The sequence below is a fragment of the Cucurbita maxima genome, unplaced genomic scaffold (assembly GCF_002738345.1).
Source record: "Cucurbita maxima cultivar Rimu unplaced genomic scaffold, Cmax_1.0 Cma_Scf00029, whole genome shotgun sequence".
Classification (NCBI taxonomy): Eukaryota; Viridiplantae; Streptophyta; class Magnoliopsida; order Cucurbitales; family Cucurbitaceae; genus Cucurbita; species Cucurbita maxima.
Genome location: NW_019272045.1, coordinates 1,119,594 through 1,143,306, shown reverse-complemented (window position 1 = coordinate 1,143,306; position 23,713 = coordinate 1,119,594). Strand labels below are relative to the sequence as shown.

Below are 23,713 nucleotides of genomic sequence, written 5' to 3'. Positions count from 1 at the left end.
TTTTTTTTTTTTTTTTTTTTTTTTTTTTGTTGAAATAAACTTTGAATTAACGTTACGATTATATATATTTTTTACTAAATTAAAGTTTCGTTGTCCGATATATATGCTTGTTCATGAGGTTAAAGGTCTGGATCTCGAGCTCCTACATATTGTTGTTCGACAACAGTTGAATTATTACTCGACCACAAAGGTTTGGATGGTCTATTAAATAATATAAAATAAAATTTATTATCCTTAAATAAAAATATATCCAATTTCAATCATTAAAAAAAAAATAAAGAAAAATGCTCGTAATAACCTTGCCAAGTTTAATTAATTAAATAATTATTTAATAAATGAGTTATGTTTTGACGGTTGAGCTATGTTTATATTGGTTAGACACAATCACAAAGAGAGAAAGAAAGCGATATTAATTATACCACTATACTTAGGTATCAATGGCATGAGAAATTTTGGGTGAAACAATCGCAAAAACATGAAGATTTATGTTTAAAGTGGACAATATCATATTATCATGGAGGTATGAAGATATTCATTATCCTCGTGCCCCAAAGGTTTCCATGTTTGTGCACAATCTCGTGCAACAAACACATGTGGGCAAACCTCGATGATATGGTCGTAATGATTTGTGATTGAGCTCTATCATAGATGGCGTGCTCCAAAGAAGAAAAGCTACCTTAGATAAGAGTACGACTCTCATTGAGGTTGCAGACGTGCTGTGATGTCCCACATTGGTTGGGGAGGAGAACAAACCACCATTTATAAGGGTGTGGAAACTTTCCCCTAGTAGACGCGTTTTAAAGCCTTGAGGGGAAGCTCGAAAGGGAAAGCACAAAGAGGACAATATCTACTAGCGGTGGATCTGGAGCGTTACAATGGTATCAGAGTCAAACACCGAACGATGTGCCAGCCTTCTCGCTGTTCCCCAAAGGAGGTAGACACGAGGCGATGTGTCAGTAAGGACGCTGGGCCTCAAAGGGGGTGGATTTGGGGGCGGTCCCACATCGATTAGAGGAAGGAAAGAGTGCAAGCGAGGACGTTGGCCCCAAAGGAGGGGTGGATTGTGATGTCCACATTGGTTGGGGAGGAGAACAAACCACCACTTCTAAGGGTGTGGAAACTTTCCCCTACTAGATGCGTTTTAAAGCCTTGAGGGGAAGTCCGAATGAATCTGGGGCATTACACGTGTGAACAGAAATATGACTATTTGAGTAGAGGTTATGTGGTCCTTTGTTTGAGAGATTGCAACTAAAGTCCATCACTAGCTGCAAATATATATGTGAGAGACAACATCACGTTTTGTTGTTATCACATATTATTTATAACGTTAAGTAAGCAAATAAAACAATGAGTGTTCTTTTTTCTGCAAGAACGGAGAACACGCCTGAACGGATGGAGAAATGAATAGAGAGTGAAGAGAATTTCATTTTCATGTTAGCTAAACGAAGGAGATCAAGACCGGGATTTTCATTGAAAATTATCCATTTAAATGAAGATTTTTTAACTGTTCTGGAAAAAAACTCTTCACAAGGAAACATTTTAAAAAAATTTAATAGAAAATTTAGTAGAGACGGATGGTTAAACGGAAGGCACGATGGGAACGTGAAAGTTATCTCCGCCCAACAAATTACCTAAACGAAACCATGAATTACTTGTTTCATTGGGAGAAAGAGTCATTCGTCTTAGGTACTTTCCAAACATGTAACCTCACTTGGTTGTTTTCCAAGAAAAATCCAAACAAATGACAACCAAATATCATCATGATGCCTCCTAAAGCGTAGCGGAGGTGTATGAAAGTAGGCTCAAACTAAGATCAATTCGTGAGCGTAATGGTATAAGTCAGATTGTGAGATCAACTAGTCGAACAGAGACGATAGTCAGCCATAGTAATTCGAGAGTTCTGTGTGGAAGGACTCTTGCTCAACAGATCAAAGGTATGCCAAGGATAACAGGTTGATAACTCCCATGAGCTCTTATCGACTGAGTCGTTTGGCACCTCGATGTTGACTCATCACATCCTAGAGTTGAAGAATGTCTCGAGAGTTCGGTTATTTGCCAATTCAACATCTTTTGAAGTAACTTTGTCTTCCAAGCTCATTTTTTAAGCAGCTTCTTAGTTCCAAAGGAAGCCACAGCCAAAACCAACAATGGGTTACTCTAAAATCTCACCTCCTTCATCCCTGCTATTCTTTTGGCAGCTTTATGCAATCCTCCATGAAAATCTGGTCACCATTTGCTCTACAACCTCGTACCCGTTGCACTGCCAGAAAATCCTCACCAACGATTCCCATACTATCTCGGTCGACCTCCCCGAACTCTCGCTTATATCCATTAATCTAACAATGAAGCAGGCCGATAGAAACCTGGATTCCTTCTCCAAACTAAGTAAGAATACGAGTGATCCCAAGCAGAAGAAGAGTTTTGACCGTTGTGTAGAGTATTACCACAAAATCAAAACAATGCTCAATCTTTTATTGTTCTTTAAGCACCAACCATGCTGAATTTGCAAAGCTAGAGGTCCCTAAGGATCCTTGCAAACTTTCACAAGTAGAGCTACCTTAACAGATGATTCCAACCAGAGCTGGTTAGAAAGATGAATAACTCTTAGATTAAACTTGGAATCTATGTTTGTCACTCTTAGATACTCTTAGATACGCTCACTCCAGAATTAGCTTGATCAAGATTAATCAAATGAACCAGTTTAACATCAAACCTAAAACAAGACACGGCACTACGAAAGACAAAAAGTCTTCAAATCACTCTCCAATGTCGAGTGATATTTATAGTCATTCCATTCTTTTCTTGATTTGGTACTTAAATATTTTTTGTCTTACTTCTTGTAATGGCTCCTTCGGGTACATTCGGGAACATACAAAAGAGATAAAGTTGTAAAAATTTGGGGATATATGGAAATGAAAAGCCAATCAAGGAAGTTTAGAAAAGGGTATTATAACATTTAAGGAAGGAATTGAAATACCCCTCTTTGGTATTCATATCAGATTTGCCTCACCCATTCTACCTAATAAACAACCAATTCATTCATGTATATCTTTTTATCATACTTCAATTTGGGCTAGTATTTAAAATGATATCATGAACCAAAAGAAGTAACTCTTACCTTGCTTCCAACATTAGCAGCAACGGAATCATGGCGTTCTCGGCGTGTTCTTCGCAACGGCTATCCTTGTTCTTCATGTTCTTCGTGTTCTTCATTGTTCATCCTGTCATGGGTGACCCTGCAACGCAGCAACGGATCGACCGAGTATGTCGTCAAATGGAGGATTATGGATTTTGCAATAGAACCTTTAGTGAAAATCTGAGAGGTCCAGTAGATGATGTTGGCTTAACCTTGATAGCAAATGACCAAGTTTTGAGAAATGCGTCCAATACCTATCAGTTCATAGAGCAGCTTCAAGCTAGGACATCTGATCCAGCAACAAGAGCTGCACTTGAGAATTGCAGAATTGGTTGCAGCCAGGTCCGGGAAGCGTTTGAGCAGGCGAGTTATTACTTCAACAAAAGAGACTATGCCAATATGGTCGAGGTTGAAAGGGATGCACCCAGAGGAGAGGCATTCTGTCAACCGACGGCGAGCCGGTTGGTTGAGAGGAAGAGGGAATTGAGGATTCTCATTACCATGGCTGTGGTTGCTGGTCATATATTAGCTCCTTGATCGACTCGGTCGGCGAGATTGAAATCCATAGCTTGTTACGTATCGCAGTCAGCCTCATGGTTTTAAAACATGTATACTAGAGAGAGGTTTTCACACCCTACGATATATTTCGTTCTCCTCTCCAACTGATGTGAGACCTCATGTTGTCTCTTTTATAGGTCGATACTAGAGAAATGATTGATCCTATAGATCAAAAGTCGTTCATGTGGGCCTCTAAACAGTCTTTAACTCTACTTCCTTTCTGGCGCGACAAAATGCAATGACAAATGTTTAACATAAACAGCTACAAAGATGAGTTTTAGAAAACTAATTTTGCAGTTCCTGTTGTATCATATACTATTCTTTTCACCAAAAAAATTTGACAGCACAATCATATCTGTAGAGGCGATTATAATATAACAAAAACAGAAAGCTGCATTTTGGCGACTGAAATTTAATAGCATTTTCGTCAATCTAGATGTAACGGTCCAAACCCACCGCTAGCAGATATTGTCTCTTTGAGCTTTCCGTTTTGGGATTTCCCTTAATATTTTTAAAACGCAGGTGGGGAGAGATTTCCATATTCTTATAAAGAATGTTTCATTCTCCTCCCCACCCGTTGTGGGATCTCGCAATCCACCCTCTTCGAAGCTTAGCCTCCTTGCTAGCACACCGCCTTGTGTCCATCTCCCTCTACGGGGCTCAGCCACCTCGCTGGCACGTCACTAGCGGTGGGCTTGGACCGTTACAAATGATATCAGAGCTAGACACCGAGCAATGTGTCAGTGAGGAGGCTGAACCCTGAAAGGGATGGACATGAGGCGGTGTGCTAGTGATGTGCTAGCGAGGAGGTTGAGCCCTGAAGGGGTGGACATGATGTGGTGTGTCAGCGATGTGCCAGCGAGGAGGCTGAGCCCCAAAGGGGGTGGACACGAAGTAGTGTGCCAGCGAGGAGACTGAGCCTTGAAGGGGGGTGGACACAAGGCAGTGTGCCAGCGAGGAGACTGAGCCTCGAAGGGGGGTGGACACAAGGCAGTGTGCCAGCGAGGAGGCTGGGCCACGAAGGGGAGTGGATTGTGAGATCCTACATTGGTTGGGGAGAAGAACGAAACATTTTTTGTGGAAACCTCTCCCTAGCAAACGCGTTTTAAAACTTTGAGGGAAATCCCAAAAGGGAAAGCAAACTTGAGGGAATCACAAAAGAGAAAATCTAAAAAAGACAATATCGGGCTCAAACCGATACACTAGAGATAGCTCAACTAATTACGGCATTATAATCATAACAAAAAATCATCATAGATTTGAATCCTCATATTTTGTTAAACTGAAAACAAAGAAAAAAAAAAATCAACTAGAACTTCAATTGTGGTTTCTCATTTTGGAACTTAATTGATAATCTTAAGATCACAGTTTCTGAGTCAGCATCCATGTGTTTGATGGAAACAGAGTATACAAAGAACAAGAAGGAGAAACGTACCAGTAAGTGAGTGGAAGCAATGGAGGTGGAATGCATCAGCCTCAATGAGTTGAACACCCAAACAGCCGGCTATAGGCGAAGGGTGCTGGGAAATGGCATATGCATCGAATGCCATAAACTCGCCACTCTCAAGCTATCGTTCGTATCCATATTTCAAAACGAACCCATTAAGAGATTCAATCCAAAATGGATTTATGAATCAGTAAAATGTGGATTGAAAATCTCATAATCACATTCCTATGTGAGATCAAAAACTGAAATCTTGGGAGTTGACAGAAATCTGAATTTCGAATTGCGTAAAGGAGGGGTTTCAATGGGTTGAGTACCTTGTAGAAGATCAAGCCCCCAGATTTGTTGATGAAGTAGAGGCGGTAAACTTTTGAAAACTTAATAATATTTAATCCAATGAAAAAGTATTTCTTAATCATTGATACTCCTGGGTTAACCTAAAGATGTCTATTTTATCTGAGAAAGGAGTTATAGACCAGACCTAAACTAATAGAGATTCTCCATTTAGATGGAAAGTTGGGGCCAAGATTGTATTCCTCGTCTTATGGAAAATGTCGAAGGGACTAGGGGATGAGTTGGAGGCAAGAATCTATTCCCCGTTTTCTAGAGAATGTTGGAAGGAGTAGAGAATGGGTTCTGGACAAGATTGTATTCCCCGCCTTCCATCACCGCCTAAATCTCCGCCCCTATCCACACCCCATTTAATATAAATATATTTTAGTAGATATTCAAGTAGGTTGATTCATGAAACTAAATTAAGTCTTCAATACTGAATTGAGATGGACTCAAATTAAGCTTGAATCAAAGGAACTAAATTGAAAAACTGGTAATGTGCCAAGCCTTTTAACCTACAACTTAAACTATATATAACTTCAAATTCTATGACAATCATCTTAATTCCATTTTTTCAGCTCCACACCTGTGTTCTTCATCTTGTTTCTGCCATTTTTTTCTCCATTTTCCACCTTCCATTTCTTCTCAAATCAAGTAGAAACGTCCTTCTAACTCCAAGGATGTTCATGTGTGTCTACGAAGAGTGCTCTTCTCTTTGGACGTGCCTGCAAGCAAACAATACCCACCCATCCCCCCTCCTCCCTGATAAGCTACACAAGAGGATCCAACGCTATCCGTGAAGGGGCCAAAGACCGAGCTCAAAAGAGCTCTTGATAAACCTGAAAATCTCAAATTACCAAGAAAAATATGAATGTAGCCACAATGTAGAAAGTTTTTCCTCATATAAACTCGAAAGGAAAAGCTAGAGACACAAAGCGGCATACATATAGCTTAGGCTTTTGTTATGTGCTGATGGCTTAAGAATCTAATCAGCACAAGACCGTCCATAAGCACATTGGTTTCAAACAATATCCATATTTATGGATAGCATAACCCATATCTACAAACAGCTTTGTTTCAGATATTTCCTAATGCAATGAGAGCTGTTCCTAAAATTTCAAAAGAAAGAACTTGAACAACAAGATGCAAGACACTAATGCAGGCAATGAATACTAACCCATCTATAAAGCACATCACAAACGACAGTCACATAAATAGAAACATGCATAAGTTAAAGTGTAACAGCCCCAAGTCCACAGCTAGCAAAATCGATGTGGGATCCAACCCATCTATTACATATTGGAATCAGCCTCACAATTTTAAAACACATCTCTTAAGGAAAAGTTTACACACCCTTGTAAGAATTGCTTCATTCCCTTCATATAACAATCCACCCCCTTGGGGGCCAACGTCCTCATTGGCACACCGCCTAGTGTCAAGCTCTAATACCCAACGACCAAAGCACACTGATAACAAATATTGTCCGTTTTGGCCCGCTAAATATCGCCATCAGCCTTGCGGTTTTAAAACACATCTGCAGATTTCCACACCCTTATTAAGGAATGCTTCATACCTCGGTTGGAGATAAGTACCGAGGTGAAATCTAACAATATGAAATTCAGATATCTTCCATACCATGGAGCGTAGAAAAACTTGACAAACATGATTGGTATCAAAAGTGTAGAGTCCATAAGCACAATGTAACAGACAAACCACAAAATTATCGGCTTGGATGTGTGTATGTAGATAGATATATGCCATAGTATACATAGTTTCACCTCACTTTGTAGAAGGAAATTCAAAAGACAACATGGCAGTAGTGTAGCTTAGGTATTTGTTATGTACCAATAACGATAATGAATTGGCACAAGACCGTCCATAAGCACATAATCACATAATCTACAGCCAGATAATTAAAAACAGAACAACGTTGAGATTCAGATAATCTCCATAACATTTGGTAACTTTTCCTCGAAATAAATCCGCAGAAAAAGAAACATTTAGTCAGTGTATCTCACAGGAGATCAACGAAATATCAAATTATACAGTCTCCTACCATTATCAGAAATGAACATATGAACATAAATACACAAAACATGTTCACACAGAAGATCCCATTAAGAACATAAAAGAAAGAACAGATGCAAAAGAAAGAACGAACGAACAACTTTCACAAGCCGTAGGCAAAAAGAACGAACGAACAAAACCCAAAAAATCAAGCAAACGATTTGAGATGTTAATCTTAAAACATACAAAAATTGGAGCAAACGATCGGCTAAATGGTGGTAATTAACAGGATAATCAAGCTCCAAAACGAAACATTATGCGATTTCAAATCAAAGAGCTCAGCAAAGGAATGTGCCTTCCAGCCAAGAAACGTAGAGGCAGGGAAGTGAAAGCTGGGTTTTATATAGAAGGATTGCGGCGCCATACGGCGGAGTTCAGTGCTCTCTAGGGTTATCAGTTGCCACTTAATCGCTCTATTTTATAAATAATTTAAAAGCATTTTTCTTTAATTTTATTTACATTTATTAAATCCAAATTTAATTCCTAAAATTTGATGACCCTACTTCTTCTACAATAATCCAAGCAGCAGCTCCATGAGTCGGCTATTCGATTCTTGACTAGAGACATCTCTCTCTTTTTTTGGGGTGAATCAAGAGGTAATAAGCTGCAAATACAACTCTCATCCTGCTTTGGGGTTCCCTAAGAGGCTTCATACCAACAGAGATAGTATTTCTTGATTATAACCCGATGATGATTCCCTAAATTAGTAGATGTGAGACTTTCATCCAATAAGTATTAGGTCCAATCGAGTATTTGATGTGGTATTTGTTGGATGATGAAAGTCCCACATCGGCTAATTTAGGAAATGATCATGAGTTTATAAGTGAGGAATGCTAACTCCATTGGTATGAGGCCTTTTGGGGAAGCCCAAAGCAAAGCCATGAGAGCTTATGCTCAAAGTGGACAATATCATACTATTGTGGAGAGTCGTGTTCAACTAACATGGTATCAGAGCCATGCCATAAACTTAGCTATGCCAATAGATTGACAAATCCTCGAATGTCGAACAAAGGAGTCAAGCCTCCTCGAAGGTACGAAGGCAGTCAAAAATGACTAAGACTCCAAAGGAGTCGAGCCTCGATTAAGGGGAGGGTGCTTTGTTCGAGGGGAGGTGTTGGATGGATGATGAAAGTCCCACATCGACTAATTTAGGGAATGATCGTGGGTTTATCCCACATCGGCTACTCGAAGGTACGAAGGCAGTAAAAAATGACTAAGACTCCAAAGGAGTCGAGCCTCGATTAAGGGGAGGGTGCTTTGTTCGAGGGGAGGTGTTGGATGGATGATGAAAGTCCCACATCGACTAATTTAGGGAATGATCGTGGGTTTATCCCACATCGGCTACTCGAAGGTACGAAGGCAGTAAAAAATGACTAAGACTCCAAAGGAGTCGAGCCTCGATTAAGGGGAGGGTGCTTTGTTCGAGGGGAGGTGTTGGATGGATGATGAAAGTCCCACATCGACTAATTTAGGGAATGATCGTGGGTTTATCCCACATCGGCTACTCGAAGGTACGAAGGCAGTAAAAAATGACTAAGACTCCAAAGGAGTCGAGCCTCGATTAAGGGGAGGGTGCTTTGTTCGAGGGGAGGTGTTGGATGGATGATGAAAGTCCCACATCGACTAATTTAGGGAATGATCGTGGGTTTATCCCACATCGGCTAATTACCTATTAGTTAGACGTTTTCACACTCTAATAAAAAGAATGTTTCGTTCCGCTATCTAACCGACACAGGGTCTCACAATTTCATTTTATTTTTCTTAGCTAGTTCTGACTATCGTTCTTATAGCCAATAAAAAACGAGATGCGTGAACTACACGTCTTGCAATAGTGACAACCGAAGTAGATGCTATAATAAATATTAGACTTATTAAATAATTTTGTTTCCACCTACCTAAAATGTCAAAAGTATTATCGTCCCTATTATAAATTATTATCACAAAAGTTTTGAACGAAGACGCTACTATTATTATTCACATTCACATTTAGGTTACATCAATTATTTTATAATTAATAATAAAATTGAATCGGTCCATGAATGTGGCAGAGGAATATATATATATTTTTAAATATACGTGAATCGAACAGTCGAACTGGACATCTTTTAGAGCACCGACCGACGTCAATTAGTTTGACTTCGAAACCCTCCAACCAGATAGGAGATGTTCGTGTAGAGACCAACTCCGAATATGTTTATTAAAAATGAACGGAAATTATTTATCAAAATAATTTGAAAATGCTATTAAAATTATTTTTTGAAATTTGTTTCAAAAGTAATATATTTTTTTAATTTTTTACTTTTTGTTTTATTTTTATTATTATAAAAGGATGTTATGGTGGGCGTCTAATTTAGGTGTAGCCATTATTGGATGTGCCGTTGAGCCATAGTAACTCTTTTCTGCATTTTTCTGGGCTTAGGTCGGTGGTGCATTAAATTCTTGTCTACATATTAAATCAAATTTGTTGAATTGTGGTTTAAAAAAGTTTAAAATTTCTCGAGCGCTTATTCATTCTGATCCTTAAAATTGTAGCACTCGAGAGCATTTGGTATTAACAAATCATCTCGGGTGTTGATTGTTCTAACTGCGTTATACAGGTTTCGAAAAATCCAAAGAGGACAATATGTGCTAGAGGTGGGCTTGAGCCGTTACAAATGGTATCAGAGTCAGACACTGGACAATGTGCCAGCAAGGAAGATGTTCCCCGAAAAGGGGTAGACAAGAGACGATGTGCCAATAAAGACGTTGGGTCTCGAAGGGGGGTGAATTTGGTCGGGTCCAACATCGATTGAAGAAAAGAACGAGTGCCAGCGAGGATGCTGAACCTTGAAGGGGGGTGGATTGTGATCTTCCACATCAGTTGGGGAGGAGAACGAAACACCCTTTACAAGGGTATAGAAACCTCTTCCTAACAAACACGTTTTAAAGTCTTGATGGGAAGCCTAAAGGAAAAAGCCTAAAGAGGATAATATCTGATAAGGGTTGGAAACCTTTCCAAATAGACGTGTTTTAAAACTGTGAGATTGACGATGATACGAAATCTTTGTCCCACGAATGCAAGATGATAGACAATGCTAGCTTCACTCTACCTACAACAAATAAAAACACATTGAATAAAAGAAAAACGTTGCATTAAGATTAAGAGTCAAACTTTTGATCTATATAAATACCAAGGGAAGGAACAAACTAGAGAGCATAATATTTTATTGAGCTTTTGAAAACCATAGAGCATTCTATGGCTACCATTCTTCCACTAATTCTTATCTCTATCTTCTTCTTACGAGTCCTCTCCTCCCATACTATCCCTAATCAAGGTAAGAATCCTCTTCGGCACTACCTGCAACAGTTCACCGCTATCAAATATGGTTTTCTTCAAGTTTTTTCTTTCAAATTTTTCCTTGAGATTTTTAGTTCACCCTTGTAAAGGATGTTGGGATATCATATTACATGTTTGTTAATTTTGATTGTTCTAAGCTTTTGTTTTGAAGATGTGAGCTACATGAAGTTAGTTCACGACGCGACCGACATACCCGAAAACGAAGAATATGATTACATAATCATAGGAGGAGGAACAGCTGGTTGCCCATTAGCTGCAACCTTGTCATCGAAATTCTCCGTCCTCCTTCTTGAAAGAGGTAGCGATCCCAACAAGTATCCCTCCGTGTTAAACGAGCAAGGTTTATTGAACGTGTTTGTCGAAGAAGATGATGGTGAAAACCCGTTCCAGCGCTTTGTCTCTGAGAATGGCGTGGAGATCATTAGAGGAAGGGTTCTTGGTGGTGGTAGCATGGTGAATGCTGGGTTCTACTCGAGGGGCCATCGGGAGTTCTTTGAAAGTGCAGGCGTTGATTGGGACATGGAGTTGGTGGAGAAGGGCTATGAATGGGTTGAGGAGACGGTGGTGTCTCGCCCAAGGTTGAGTGCTTGGCAAGGTGCTTTTAGAAGGGCTTTGTTGGAAGGTGGTGTTGGTCCTGATAATGGGTTTGATTTGAGGCATCTTGTGGGCACTAAAACTGGTGGTTCTATCTTTGATGAGGATGGAAATAGACATGGAGCTGTGGAGCTTCTTAATGGGGTTGAACCCGGAAATCTTAAAGTTGCTGTTCGTGCTACTGTTCAGAAAATCATTTTTTCGGGTGAGTAGAAATGTTTTATTAACTTGTTCGAAGGAAATTATAGTTAAGTAAAAAGTTTCCATTTAAACAAGGAATGGAGAACATGATTCTGTGTAACAGCTACGGGAGAGAGGAACGAAATATTTCTCATAAGGGTGTGGAAACCTCTCCGTAACAGACACGTTTTAAAACTGTTAGGCTGATAGCGTACGTAATGGGTCAAAATAGATAATATCTCATAGTGGTGGAATTGGACTATTATAGTGCACCTCTAGCAGATATTGTGTTACTTGAGCTTTCCCTTTTAGGTTTCACCTCGAGGTTTTAAAATGCCTAATAGACGTGTTTTAATACTGTGAGGCTGACAGTGATACGTAAAGGGTCAAAGCGGACAATATCTACTAGTGGTGAGATTGGACTATTATAGCCTACCGGTAGTAGATATTATTCTCTTTAAGCTTTCCCTTCCGGGCTTTCCCTCAAGGTTTTAAAACACGTATAATAGAGTTTTCCACACCCTTATAAAGAATAATTCTACTAGTGGCGGGATTGGCCTGATATAGTCCACCGCTTTCTCTTTCGAGTTTTCGCTCAAGGTTTCTACACCCTTATAAAGAATAATTCTGCTAGTGGCGAGATTGGGCTGTTACTTAGAGGGTTACACAATTCCCGTATTTATAGCTTATAGCTCATATCTCAACACACTTTCTTTCAAGGTTTTAAAACGGTATGAGAGTTTTCCACACCTTTGTAAATAATGATTCTGCTAGTGGTGGGATTGAGCTGTTATAACTCACTCTAACATATATTGTCCTCGCTTTCCCTTTAGGGCTTCCCATCAAGGTTTTAAAATGTGTATGCTAGGAAGAGGTTTTCACACCCTCGTAAACAATGCTTCGTTCTCCTCCCCAACTGTGGGGTCTCACAATCCACTTCATTCAGGGCATTCGTTTCCCTCTCGAATCGGTGTGGAAACCTCTCCCTAGAATACACATCTTAAAACCTTGAGAGGAAACTCGAGATGAAAAACTCAAAGAGGACAATATCTACTAGCTATCAACTTAGACTGTAACACTCCCTTTTAGCCAAACAGCGCACAAGTCCGGGACATGAAAACCATTCCTGTCTCCACTCCACGGGAAAGCTTTCCTCATCTCCGTCCCATGGACATTTCAATTGATCCGTCCTCATCACCCGATTCATAAATCTATACACTAACTTTTCATTATCATGAACTCATCACAGATCTATCAGCAATAGGAGTTTCATACTCCGATTCAGAAGGAAAGACACACACCGCATTCATCCGCAAGAAAGGGGAGATCATATTGAGCGCCGGAGCCATTGGAAGCCCTCAGCTTCTCCTTCTAAGTGGGGTTGGCCCAAAATCTCATCTTTCCTCCCTCAAACTCCCCGTCGTCCTCCACCAACCCCACGTCGGCGAATTCATGTCCGACAACCCCCGTTTCAGCGCCGCCGTCGTGCTTCCATTCCCACTGGTAGCTTCATCGGCACAAGTCGTCGGAATATTAGACGGCAATATCCATTTGCAAACATTTGCAAGCCCTGCACCATTTTTTATTTTACCAACTTTCGGCCTTCTTCCTCCTCAATCCACTCTGATCAACCCGAGCTTAGCCCTTCTTATCGGAAAATTCTCGGACGTGCTTTCAAAAGGCTCACTTCACCTGAATTCCTCGACAGACGTTAAGAACAACCCAATTGTTCGATTCAATTACTATACGAATCCTAACGATCTTGCACAATGCGTTAGAGGGTTACGTAAAGTGGGGGATTTTCTTAAAACCCGAACTATGGAAGAGATTAAGACGCAAGATTTGGAGGGTAATAAAGGGTTTCAGTTTCTAGGGCCTCCATTGCCGGAAAACTTGTCGGATAATAGCTCCGTCCAAGAGTATTGTAAGGAAACGGTGACCACTTATTGGCATTACCACGGCGGATGTTTGGTCGGGAAAGTTGTCGATCGTAATTACAGAGTCATCGGAATCAAAAATTTGCGTGTCGTAGATGGCTCGACTTTCTCTGTCTCGCCGGGGACTAATCCGATGGCCACCCTCATGATGCTTGGCCGGTGAGTTATTAAATTTATAATATTACATATAATTTTGTTTTTCCTATTTTTAATAAAATAAATTATTCAATTCTCATTTTTTTTTCAATTTTATTTCTTCAGGTATGTTGGCCTTAAGATGCTGCAAGAAAGATCAAGTTAAAGAGCATTCATGTTTTTAATAATTTCGTGATGATAAATACAATATCGGTTTTAAGTAAATTTCCCACTATTTTGTAATCCTTTAACGCATTGGGCAAGATCGTTAAGAATCGAATAATAATTGAATCGAACAATTGGGTTGTTCTTTACATATCTTGTCATCATACAAAGTCATCGAAGGAGAAGTGACAATGATAAAGAGCGGAAAGGAGGGGAGTGTAACGTTCTAATACACGTTACTCATGAAGAGTAACTATGCAGTATGGTCGATTAAGATGCGTGGATTATGTTAGGAATCACGACTCTCCACAATGGTATGATATTGTTCACTTTGAGCATCAGCTCTCATGGCTCTACTTTGGGTTTCTCCAAAAAGGTCTCATTGAGATAGTATTCCTCACTTATGAACCCATGATCTTCCACTAAATTAACTAATGTATGACTCACTCCTAATAATCTTCAACACATACCACCAAAGTCAGGTGGGTCACTTGGGTTTTACCTATATTCTGCCAAACAGGTCTTTCATTGAACTATAATTGTGGATGTTATGATTAATTCATGATGTGTTTCTGATTTTGGGTTTGGGTTTGAATTTTGGTAGGTGTTCATCAATGTCCCCTGGTGGTATTTGGCTATGTAAATACCGTCTCAATTCATCCTCATAGAACTAAGAGCAAGTTTGTGTTTGCTGGGCCTCCTAAATCTCGAGAGACCCTTCTGAGGTATGTTCTTATTTGGATTAAAGCTAGAGATATTATTCTTGAATTCTGTGTAAATACCGTCTCAATTCATCCATCCTATTTCATCTCATAGAACTAAGAGCAAGTTTGTGTTTGCTGGGCCTTCTAAATCTGGAGAGACCCTTCTGAGGTATGTTCTTATTTGGATTAAAGCGAGAGATATTATTCTTGAATTCTGTGTTTTCATATTGGAAGCATAGATATGTGGTAATTTAGGGTGGAAATTTAGAGGTGAAATGGGAGTTGATATTGATGTGCATGTGTAGGCATGTGTAGTGATGTGGGAGGTTCGAAGTCGTGTACTTTTGTATCGTTCGTTAGTCTAAAACATCTCTTTAATCATCGGTCATAATATACACACATAATTGAAATTTAGATAATAGTTAGGTATGTTGATATTGATGTCGATATTGATATCGTAGATGTGGCTGTGTCATAGTTATGCTCGTCCAAGGCGTGTTGCCCATGACAAGCCAAACCCTTTATGTCTTTCCATGTTCTAGTCTTTTCCTTTTGTATTTTTAGGGAGCGACGTTTCTGAAAAATCATGTCTAGGTCTGCCAGACATAAATGCTTCAGAATGTACTAGGGGATATAACTAGTTGTCAACTTCTCCCTACCTAAGATTATATATGCTGTGAGCCGTTGTTGTTACTCTCTTACTTACTTATATAACGTCTCTTTCAAAAATCTCTTTCGAAAATCTCTCTCTGCCCTTGTTTTCTAAAACCTTCTCTTAAACCGAGGCCAGAGGTTCGAACATACGTCGCTTGGCCGTAGGTGACACAAGAACGAATTGGCTTACCTCACTTGTCGTTGGAAAGTGAGTGCCGCACAATCGCAAGTCCGCTACCATCAAGAGTGCGATTGTGACACTGTGCACGCATGTGGGTTCGTTAGTTTTGAGATTGTGTACTAATTGATTCTAAAACATCTCTTTCATCATTGCTATAAACACACATAATTGAAATTAGATGATAGCTAGATAAGTTGAGAGACATAAATAAAACTTATGATGGGTGTGAGGTGAAATGACGAGAGTTGATATTGATGTCGATAGCTTCTCCCGAGATGAATCCCTTCAACTTTTAACGTTTTCAGGTACTTTGACTACTTGTTCTACATTGATTTCAAAGCTTCTATGGGTGAACAACGTGTCCATGCAGCATGTCTTTGTCTGTTTTTGAGTCTTTCCTCCTAATCTTTTTAAATTTAAAACATACTTGTTCGTATAATAATGTTTTTTTTTTAATCTCTAAGCAAATTCTACGCCAAAATCAAACTCATTAAAAGTGACAAGCCCATAAGTTATTTCGATCATTATGTTCATTGATATTAAGATTATGACATTAGTGAGTGTTGTCATTTGTTTCTATGTGTGTTCTTTTCCTTGGTACAATAGTTACTCTGATGCTATATTATTTATTTACTTTAGGATACCGTAGTTTCCTAGTGAGGGCAAAGCTTTTTTTGGATTTTTTCATGTTGTCAAAGAGTTGAACAATGAAAATAGATGGCGAATGCCTAATCGAATTGATCGGGTCTTGTACGAACAAGGTTCCAAGTCTACCGGTCTGTTAGAATGTCTTAGCTGCATACATCACTGCACTTCCACTTGACACCTATCGTGATGATAAACGACTCATCTCGCCGTGACTTTCTCTTGAATTCTCAAAACTTTTGTCGCTCCATCCCTGCAGGGGCAAAGAACCCATCGTTGTCTCGGCTGTGTTATAATTTCTTGGTCTAATAGTTGCATTGATATGATAGTTCTCTAGTTATATTATTTCTCTTGGTAATAGTTGGGTTGAGTTTCCCATCTAACGAACCTGAACTTTTGGGTTTATCCAAAAAAATCTCTCCACGGACCATTTACACCCCAAAATATCTTAATATTTTATGTGACTAAACTATACTTAGATTGGTACGTATGTCAAACTTGATATGTGAAACACGCATGAACGGAAATATGGGTACACAGATTGCATGACATGTATGAAACCCGAGCAAAAAAAAATTCCTTATTTAGAACTCTTTTTATATCTTATTCTTAAATTCTTGTTTCCGTACATGAAAAAGTAGCTTACAATTAGGAACGAACACTCAACTAAAACCTACCGAAAGAAACTCGAAGTTGGTATGGAAGTATAGAAATTAGAATATGGTCACCAACCCCAACAAAATGAGTAGTAGTTTTGACAAACAATCTATTTGACAACATAAATAAATCATTCTTAAATTTTCCTTAAAAGAACATTTTTCATCAAATCTAGGATGTGAGGATATTCTTAACCAAACACAACAAATTTCCCATTTTTTGAGATTTATTATTATTATTATTATTATTATAATATGTTATGTTCCTAACTCAAAAAGAAGATAAAAAGACAAGAAATTAATGCTAGAATTATTTGTTCTACGAAAAAAAAATTTAGGAGCGGATGACTCGACGATCAACCCATTTCAACTCAAACAATTTAGGTTGGATTATAAACTTATTTGAATTGCTTTCCGTAAATAAATGAAAAATTTTATAGATTGAATTGAGTTGAACTTGGATAACTTGAACCTGCCTAACCCGAAAAATTTATGGTTAGGTTGGGTCGAGTTTATTTTTCAATAATAATTGTTTTGATTGAAAAAATTTACGACTCAAACAATTGAATTGTGTCTAAAAAATGTCTCAACCCGATCCAACCCATGTGAGTTGCATCTAACAAATGTCTCAACCTCGATCCAACCCAACCCATAAACCATCCTAAAAAACTTTCTTAACCCTAAAGTTGCTAGAAATTGTCGAAAACTCGAACTTTACTATATAAAAAATTTATGGTTGGATCGGGTTGAATTGGGTTCATTGTATAATAAGAGTTTGATTGAAAAAAAAGTTAAGAACTCGAACAATTGAATTCTGTCTCAAAAAAATGTCTCAACTCGATCTGACCCATTTGAGTTGTATCTAAGAAATGTCTCAACTTGGATCCAACCCAACCTATAAACACTCCTAAAAAAGTTTCTTCACCCTGAAGTTGCTAGAAATTGCCGAAAACTCAGCTTTACTTTATAAAAAAATTTATGGTTGGGTTGAGTTGGGTTCATTGTATAATAAAACTTAACCCGATCTGACCCAACCCATAAACACCGTACAAAACTTTCTTGCCCAAAACTCGAGCTTTACCTACTTCGCCTAACATTCTTCCCCTTGGAATTAACTTGTGTTCATATAAAAACCCTAAATTCTTAGCTGATTGGATATGCAAAGATGAACATGAAGCACTCAACCATGGCTACCTTTCTCCTTCTCACCCTCATTTCCATCTCCGTTGACACCAAACCCATTAATCCCTACATGAAGTTCGTGCACAATGCCAACAACATACCAGACCATCAAGAACAACAACCATACGACTACATAGTCATCGGCGGCGGAACCGCCGGCTGCCCGTTAGCCACAACACTATCCACAAACTTCACCGTCCTCCTCCTCGAACGAGGCAGCGAACCGACCAAGTTCCCGTCCGTGTTAAACAAACAAGGCTTACTAAACGCATTCACCGACGACGACGACGGGAAAGGCCCGTACGAGCGGTTCGTGTCGGAGGACGGCGTGGAGAATCTACGAGGGAGGATCTTGGGCGGGAGTAGCATGATCAATGCAGGATTCTACTCAAGGGCTCATAGGGAGTTCTTTGAAAGTGGAGGCGTTGAATGGGAGATGGAGATGGTGGAGAAGGGTTATGAATGGGTTGAGGAGACGGTGGTGTCTCGGCCAAGTTTGAGCTCTTGGCAGGCGGCGCTTAGAAGGGCGATGTTGGAAGGTGGGGTTGGGCCTGATAATGGGTTTGATTTGAGAAGCGTTGTGGGGACTAAGACTGGTGGTTCGATCTTTGATGAACATGGGAATAGACGTGGAGCTGTGGAGTTTTTGAATAAGGTTGAATCTAATAACCTTAAGGTTGTTGTTGAGGCAAGTGTCCATAGAATCATCTTCTCTGGTTAGTAGTCCTCATAAATGGCTGGAATTTTCACTTTTTCTTGCTCTAATTTGATTAAACTTTATAACATAAAGTCGTGTTGTAACTACTCCGAGTCCACTCCTAGCAGATATTGTCCTCTTTAGACTTTCTTTTTTAGACTTTTCCTCGAGGTTTTGCTCGAGTCCACTACTAGCAAATATTGTCCTCTTTAGGCTTTCTCTTTTAGGTTTTCCCTCTTTAGACTTTCTCTAGAGGTTTTTAAAACGCTTATGTTAGGGAGAAGTTACTCGCACCTATTGTTTTTTTTAGGATTTTTCTTTCGGGCTTTCCCTCGAAGTTTTTAAAACGCGTCTTTTAAAACGCATTTGCTAGGGAAAGATTACTAGCAGATATTGTTTTCTTTGGGATTTCTCTCTCAGACTTTCCCTCGAGGTTTTTAAAATACGTCTGTTAGTGAAAGGTTTTCACAAAGGGCGTTTGGTTCTCCTCTCCAACCAATGTGGGATTATGTGATCTCACACGTGTACTTTTGATAATATAGACGGGCAGAACCTTTAAGAGTTGTTCTAAATGATATGTTAATAACTTTTTTTTCTTGTTTTCATTTCTTGTTTTCATCCCTGCCACAATTGGGGCAGAGATACTACACGGAGAATTTGCGGGGATTGTTTCTGCGAGATCCCACACCGGTCGGGGAGTAGAACGAAACATTGTTTTTATAAGGGTATGGAAACCTCTCTCTAGCAAAAGCATCTTAAAAACCTTGAGAGAAGTCAGGAGGGAAAACCCAAACTTAGTCTTTAAAAGCTTAATAGTTACCACAAGCCCCGATTTCAGATCGGGGTCTAGCACCCTCACTGGCACTCAGAGTAGCAACGTGGGATCTTACAACCCACCCCCTCAGGGCCCAGTGCCCTTGTTGGCACACCGTTTCGTGTCCACCCCCTTTGGGGCGCAACCTCCTCGCTAACACATCGTCCCGTGTCTAGCTCTATATCATTTATAATGGTTCAACTCACCACTAGCCGATAAAGTCCTCTCTAGACTTCTTGAAAAGTTTGTAAAACATATCTATTAGGAAAAGGTTTCCACACTAAGTAGAGAATGTTTGTTCTTCTCTCCCTCCGACCACTCCGACCAATCTGAGATCCGACATGAGTTTACTTTTTTATGTAGGTTTATCTGCAACTGGGGTTTCCTATTCCGATTCAAAAGGAAAGTCACATACAGCATACATCCGCAAGAAAGGAGAGATCATATTGAGTGCCGGAGCCATTGGAAGCCCACAACTCCTCCTTCTAAGCGGAATCGGCCCAATATCTCATCTCTCCTCCCTCAACCTCCCCGTCGTCCTCCACCAACCCCACGTCGGCGAATTCATGTCCGACAACCCCCGTTTCGGCGTCAACATAATGCTACCATTTCCACTCCCAACCACCACCGTAGAAGTCGTCGGAACCACCGAAACAAACACCCATTTCGAATCCCTCTCAAATTTCCTTCCATTTTCAATTCCCCCCTCCTTCGCCCTCCTCCCTCCTCACTCCACTTCGCTCAATTTAAGCCTAGTCGTAATGTTGGTTTTCACAGAATTTAGAGGAAATTCAGAAAATGCGTAACAAAAAGGAGAGAGAAAAAAATAACTCTGAATTTGACTGCGTTGAGGTTGTTTTGTTTTCTGAACAATTCTCCTATTTAAAGTAAAAAGGAATTCTAAAATTGGCTGGAGAGTGGCCAACTAAATCTGTGCCACTCCCTTCTAAAACTCTGGTGATCCATTCGACGTGATTTGTCAAATGGTCAAACTCACGATTTTCTGAAATCGTGTGAATAAGAAAAACGGTAAAACTCAGGTTTTATCTAACACGTAATCAGTGGAAAATTCTCCAAAGTGGGTTCTGTGGGGTCTCTCCGGTTGAATTCCTCCACCGATGTGCGGCGGAGCCCCACCGTTCGGTTCAATTATTTCACGCAGCCGGAGGATCTGGCTCAGTGTGTTAAAGGGTTGAGGAAAATTGGGGATTTGCTGAATACCCAAACGATGGAGAAGATTAAGACGGCGGATTTGGAGGGGAAAAAGAGAGTTCAGTTTTTGGGGGTACCGTTGCCGGAAAACATGGCGGATGATGGATTAGTTGGGGAGTTTTGTCGGAAAACGGTGACAACGTTTTGGCATTACCATGGAGGATGTTTGGTCGGAAAAGTGGTGGACGGGAATTATAGAGTTGTTGGAGTTGAAAAGCTGCGTGTCGTTGACGGCTCCACTTTCTCCGACTCGCCGGGAACCAATCCTATGGCCACTGTCTCCATGTTGGGCCGGTGAGTTCTTTTTACTTTTACATTTATCATAGCCTTTAAAAAATAAAAATAAAAAACAAAATTAATGAAACTTTTTAAGTATAAGTAAAACAAATTTAAAAGTTTAAGAGCCCGGATTTCAAATGAATGAAAACGTGATTAAATTGGTCCCGGTCACTCTTCGGGATGGAATGGAGAAGAGGGTAGGAGATTCTCGAGCGAGAAAAATGATCCAATGACTTCGGAAGAATTGAACGAAGAGCCGTCTAAGGTGAAAATCTCATGTATGGTTCTATCGAGTGGTAATAAGAGTGACTTAACTATCAACTTTTCCACTATCAGTCCCAAAAAATCAAACTTTACCTTACGTAAAGTTTTCAGACTATGCTTAACTTCGAGATTTCTATCTAAAATTAGCGTAAGGGTAAGAATGTTATTAAAAAATTACCCATTTGAAAGATAATTATATATTTGTATTTATTTTTTAAAAAAAGACTTCCATATTTGTTGTGTTTTTAAGATTATTTTAATTATGTTTTATTTCCATTAGCTAAATATTTTTAAAATTGTTTTTGTAGGTATGTTGGTCTCAAGATGCTTCGAGAAAGATTAAGTGCGTAAAATCGACGGCTAGGAGTTGAGAAGCCATTTTCTTATTTTACTATTATAAAAAAGAAAATAATAATAATATAAAATTGAAAGATATTATATTGTTGAAATTTTATATAGGGCACATTTGTAATTTTTTTTTTTATAATTATATTTAACGTACTTTTATATTTTTAAAATATTTATAAATAGTTCACGGCTTTCTAATCATTCAATCTCCTCTTTCTTAAAATACTTAAAATACTGTTATAGTTCAAATTCTTCTCTTAGTTCAAATTCACTACTAACAAATATTGTTCTCATTCTCTCTCTAACTAATGTTCTCCAATCAATATAAGATGTTATAATCCACCCCTTTTAATCTACCATTTTAAGGTCCAGTGCCCTCGTAAGCAATCGTTCTCCTCTCCATCGATGTGGGATCTCACACATGATAACCAAATATCAAATATATAACTCAATTGAGTACTTACATGCTAAATTCTAACCTAACTCATCAAAATATAACACAAAATGTAACCATTCATATATATAGAGACAGGGGTTGTAGATACATTAATAGCTACGAATGTTGATGATGAAGTAGACATAGTGATAATAACAAAGGTGTCCCAAAGTATACAGTTAGGAAAAGAAACAGATCGAAACAGACAAATATTTATTAGCGGTAGGCTTAAGTTACTACAAATGGTATCAAAGTCAGACACTGGACAATGTATCAGCCAAACACCGGATAATGTATCAACCGGACACTGGAGATGAATTGTGAGGTCCCACATCGGTTGGAGAAAGAAATGAAACATTCCTTATAAGGTTGTGAAAACCTCCCTAATAGACACATTTTAAAACTATGAAGTTGATGACAACACATAATAAATTAAAATAGACAATATTTGCTAGCAATGAGCTTACTCTCTTAATAACCGAGCCAGACCTCTATTGTGTCGTTGCATGTAAGAAGTCCTCTATATGGTTTGGCAGAGGTATGTGTAAAAACGCACCCAACCCATAAAAATATTGGCAGAGGGCAAAAGGGAAGTGACGAGAAGTACAAATTTAGACATAATCTCTGAATAAGAATATGCTTCAAACCAAAGCACTTAAAGATGGGAAACAAGAATAGAATCAGCGAAGACTCCCAGTGGCCACTATCTTCATCAAAAGCAATTTTACATGTATACCGATAGTTCATTCCCTTAAAAAATTGTGACTAAAAAGCAAGTAAAGCTGGCGAAATCGCTCGGACAAACGTGTTCTCTCCTGCAACTCATAACGTTTAAACACCATATTCGTCAACTGGGCGCCTCAATGTTCTTCTTTTGGCTTGAATTAGCCACCTCCAGACTTGAGTGTGTTACTTAACCTGTGCATTAAGAAGCTAATTAGTTTAGATTATATAAACGCGAGCCATGAAATGAGCGAAACCTTCTGACTAGCCATGCTGCTTCAAGCATTTCAAGGAGTCCAAAGTCATTTGACATTGAACTATTTTCTACGAGTTCAAAATAACAATGGTTCATAGCTTCTACGAGGTGTCCATTAACCATCATCGTGTCTAATCATTATAGTTTTTTGAATCGTTAAGAAAAACAAACAAAAGTAAGCTACAAATTTACAGCTTACCAATCCAATCCCTCAAAAAGACCTTCTCCTTTTATCGCAGAGGCTTTAAATATAGCCCATTGACGGTTCTTAATCTTGTGCAACTCTAAGGCTTCTGTGACTGCTGCATCATCAAGTGCACCCGGAAGATCCTATACCGAAGTGAAGACTATTATATAAAAGATAGAAAAGTAGAAAGTGCATTACATCAACCATTTGAATTAAACAATCATGCATTCAAAATATAAAAAATTAGTCTCGGACCTCGTGCTGTGGTCTTGAGAAACAACTACAGAAACAGTGTACAACTCCAAAAAAAAAAACTAGCGTTGAGAAAAAGATGCAATATTTTTTATGTTCTTTTCAACAAAAAAATGCAAATTGTACAGATAATAGGCAATAGCACTAACCTGCTTATTCGCAAAAACTAAGGCAACTGCACCCCGCAACTCTTCTTCCTGAACAAACACAAAAAGGAAAGACTATTAGAACTGGCTAAAAGAAATCAACTGAGGAAACTTATCTAGGAAACAGACTTACACAGCTATTACCAAGCTCAATACTTTAGAACCCGCCCACCAAAAAAAAAAAAAAAAAA

General features: G+C 39.1%; 3 protein-coding genes and 1 long non-coding RNA gene across 7 annotated transcripts in view; 2 read left to right on the top strand and 2 right to left on the bottom strand.

Annotated features, from left to right (window-relative positions):
- Positions 1-2,861: 2,861 nt before the first annotated feature.
- Positions 2,862-7,934, bottom strand: LOC111465748. 3 transcript variants are annotated; one of them, XR_002714257.1, is made up of 4 exons: positions 7,725-7,934; positions 5,130-7,005; positions 3,349-3,914; positions 2,868-3,236 (listed from the first exon to the last, which is right to left on the bottom strand). It is a non-coding gene; the product is annotated as an uncharacterized LOC111465748 (long non-coding RNA). The 3 variants fall into 3 exon arrangements; XR_002714255.1 differs by having other exon boundaries at positions 2,862-3,236; positions 5,130-7,934; XR_002714256.1 differs by having other exon boundaries at positions 2,862-3,236; positions 3,391-3,914; positions 5,130-7,934.
- A 2,785-nt stretch (positions 7,935-10,719) lies between these two features.
- Positions 10,720-13,967, top strand: LOC111465498 ((R)-mandelonitrile lyase 1-like). The gene is made up of 4 exons (XM_023109901.1): positions 10,720-10,852; positions 11,027-11,674; positions 12,899-13,745; positions 13,848-13,967. The coding sequence occupies exons 1-4, from the start codon at positions 10,774-10,776 to the stop codon at positions 13,885-13,887; spliced, it is 1,614 nt and encodes a 537-aa protein (XP_022965669.1). The 5' UTR covers positions 10,720-10,773; the 3' UTR covers positions 13,888-13,967.
- A 3,930-nt stretch (positions 13,968-17,897) lies between these two features.
- LOC111465496 ((R)-mandelonitrile lyase 1-like) lies at positions 17,898-21,591 on the top strand. The gene is made up of 4 exons (XM_023109898.1): positions 17,898-18,624; positions 19,783-20,182; positions 20,479-20,925; positions 21,483-21,591. The coding sequence occupies exons 1-4, from the start codon at positions 17,898-17,900 to the stop codon at positions 21,523-21,525; spliced, it is 1,617 nt and encodes a 538-aa protein (XP_022965666.1). The 3' UTR covers positions 21,526-21,591.
- Positions 21,592-22,552: 961 nt separating this feature from the next.
- LOC111465692 (ADP-ribosylation factor 1-like) overlaps positions 22,553-23,713 on the bottom strand; it is a 5,842-nt gene continuing 4,681 nt past the window's right edge. The window contains exons 7-9 of one of the 2 annotated variants that reach the window (XM_023110205.1): positions 23,526-23,573; positions 23,137-23,267; positions 22,553-22,876 (exon numbers count right to left, since the gene is read on the bottom strand). In XM_023110205.1, the coding sequence (XP_022965973.1) occupies positions 22,843-22,876; positions 23,137-23,267; positions 23,526-23,573 (213 nt within the window). In that variant the 3' untranslated portion in view covers positions 22,553-22,842. Of the gene's footprint in view, positions 22,877-22,897; positions 23,013-23,045; positions 23,268-23,525; positions 23,574-23,713 lie in introns of those variants that run through there. The other variant, XR_002714225.1, reaches the window with a different exon arrangement.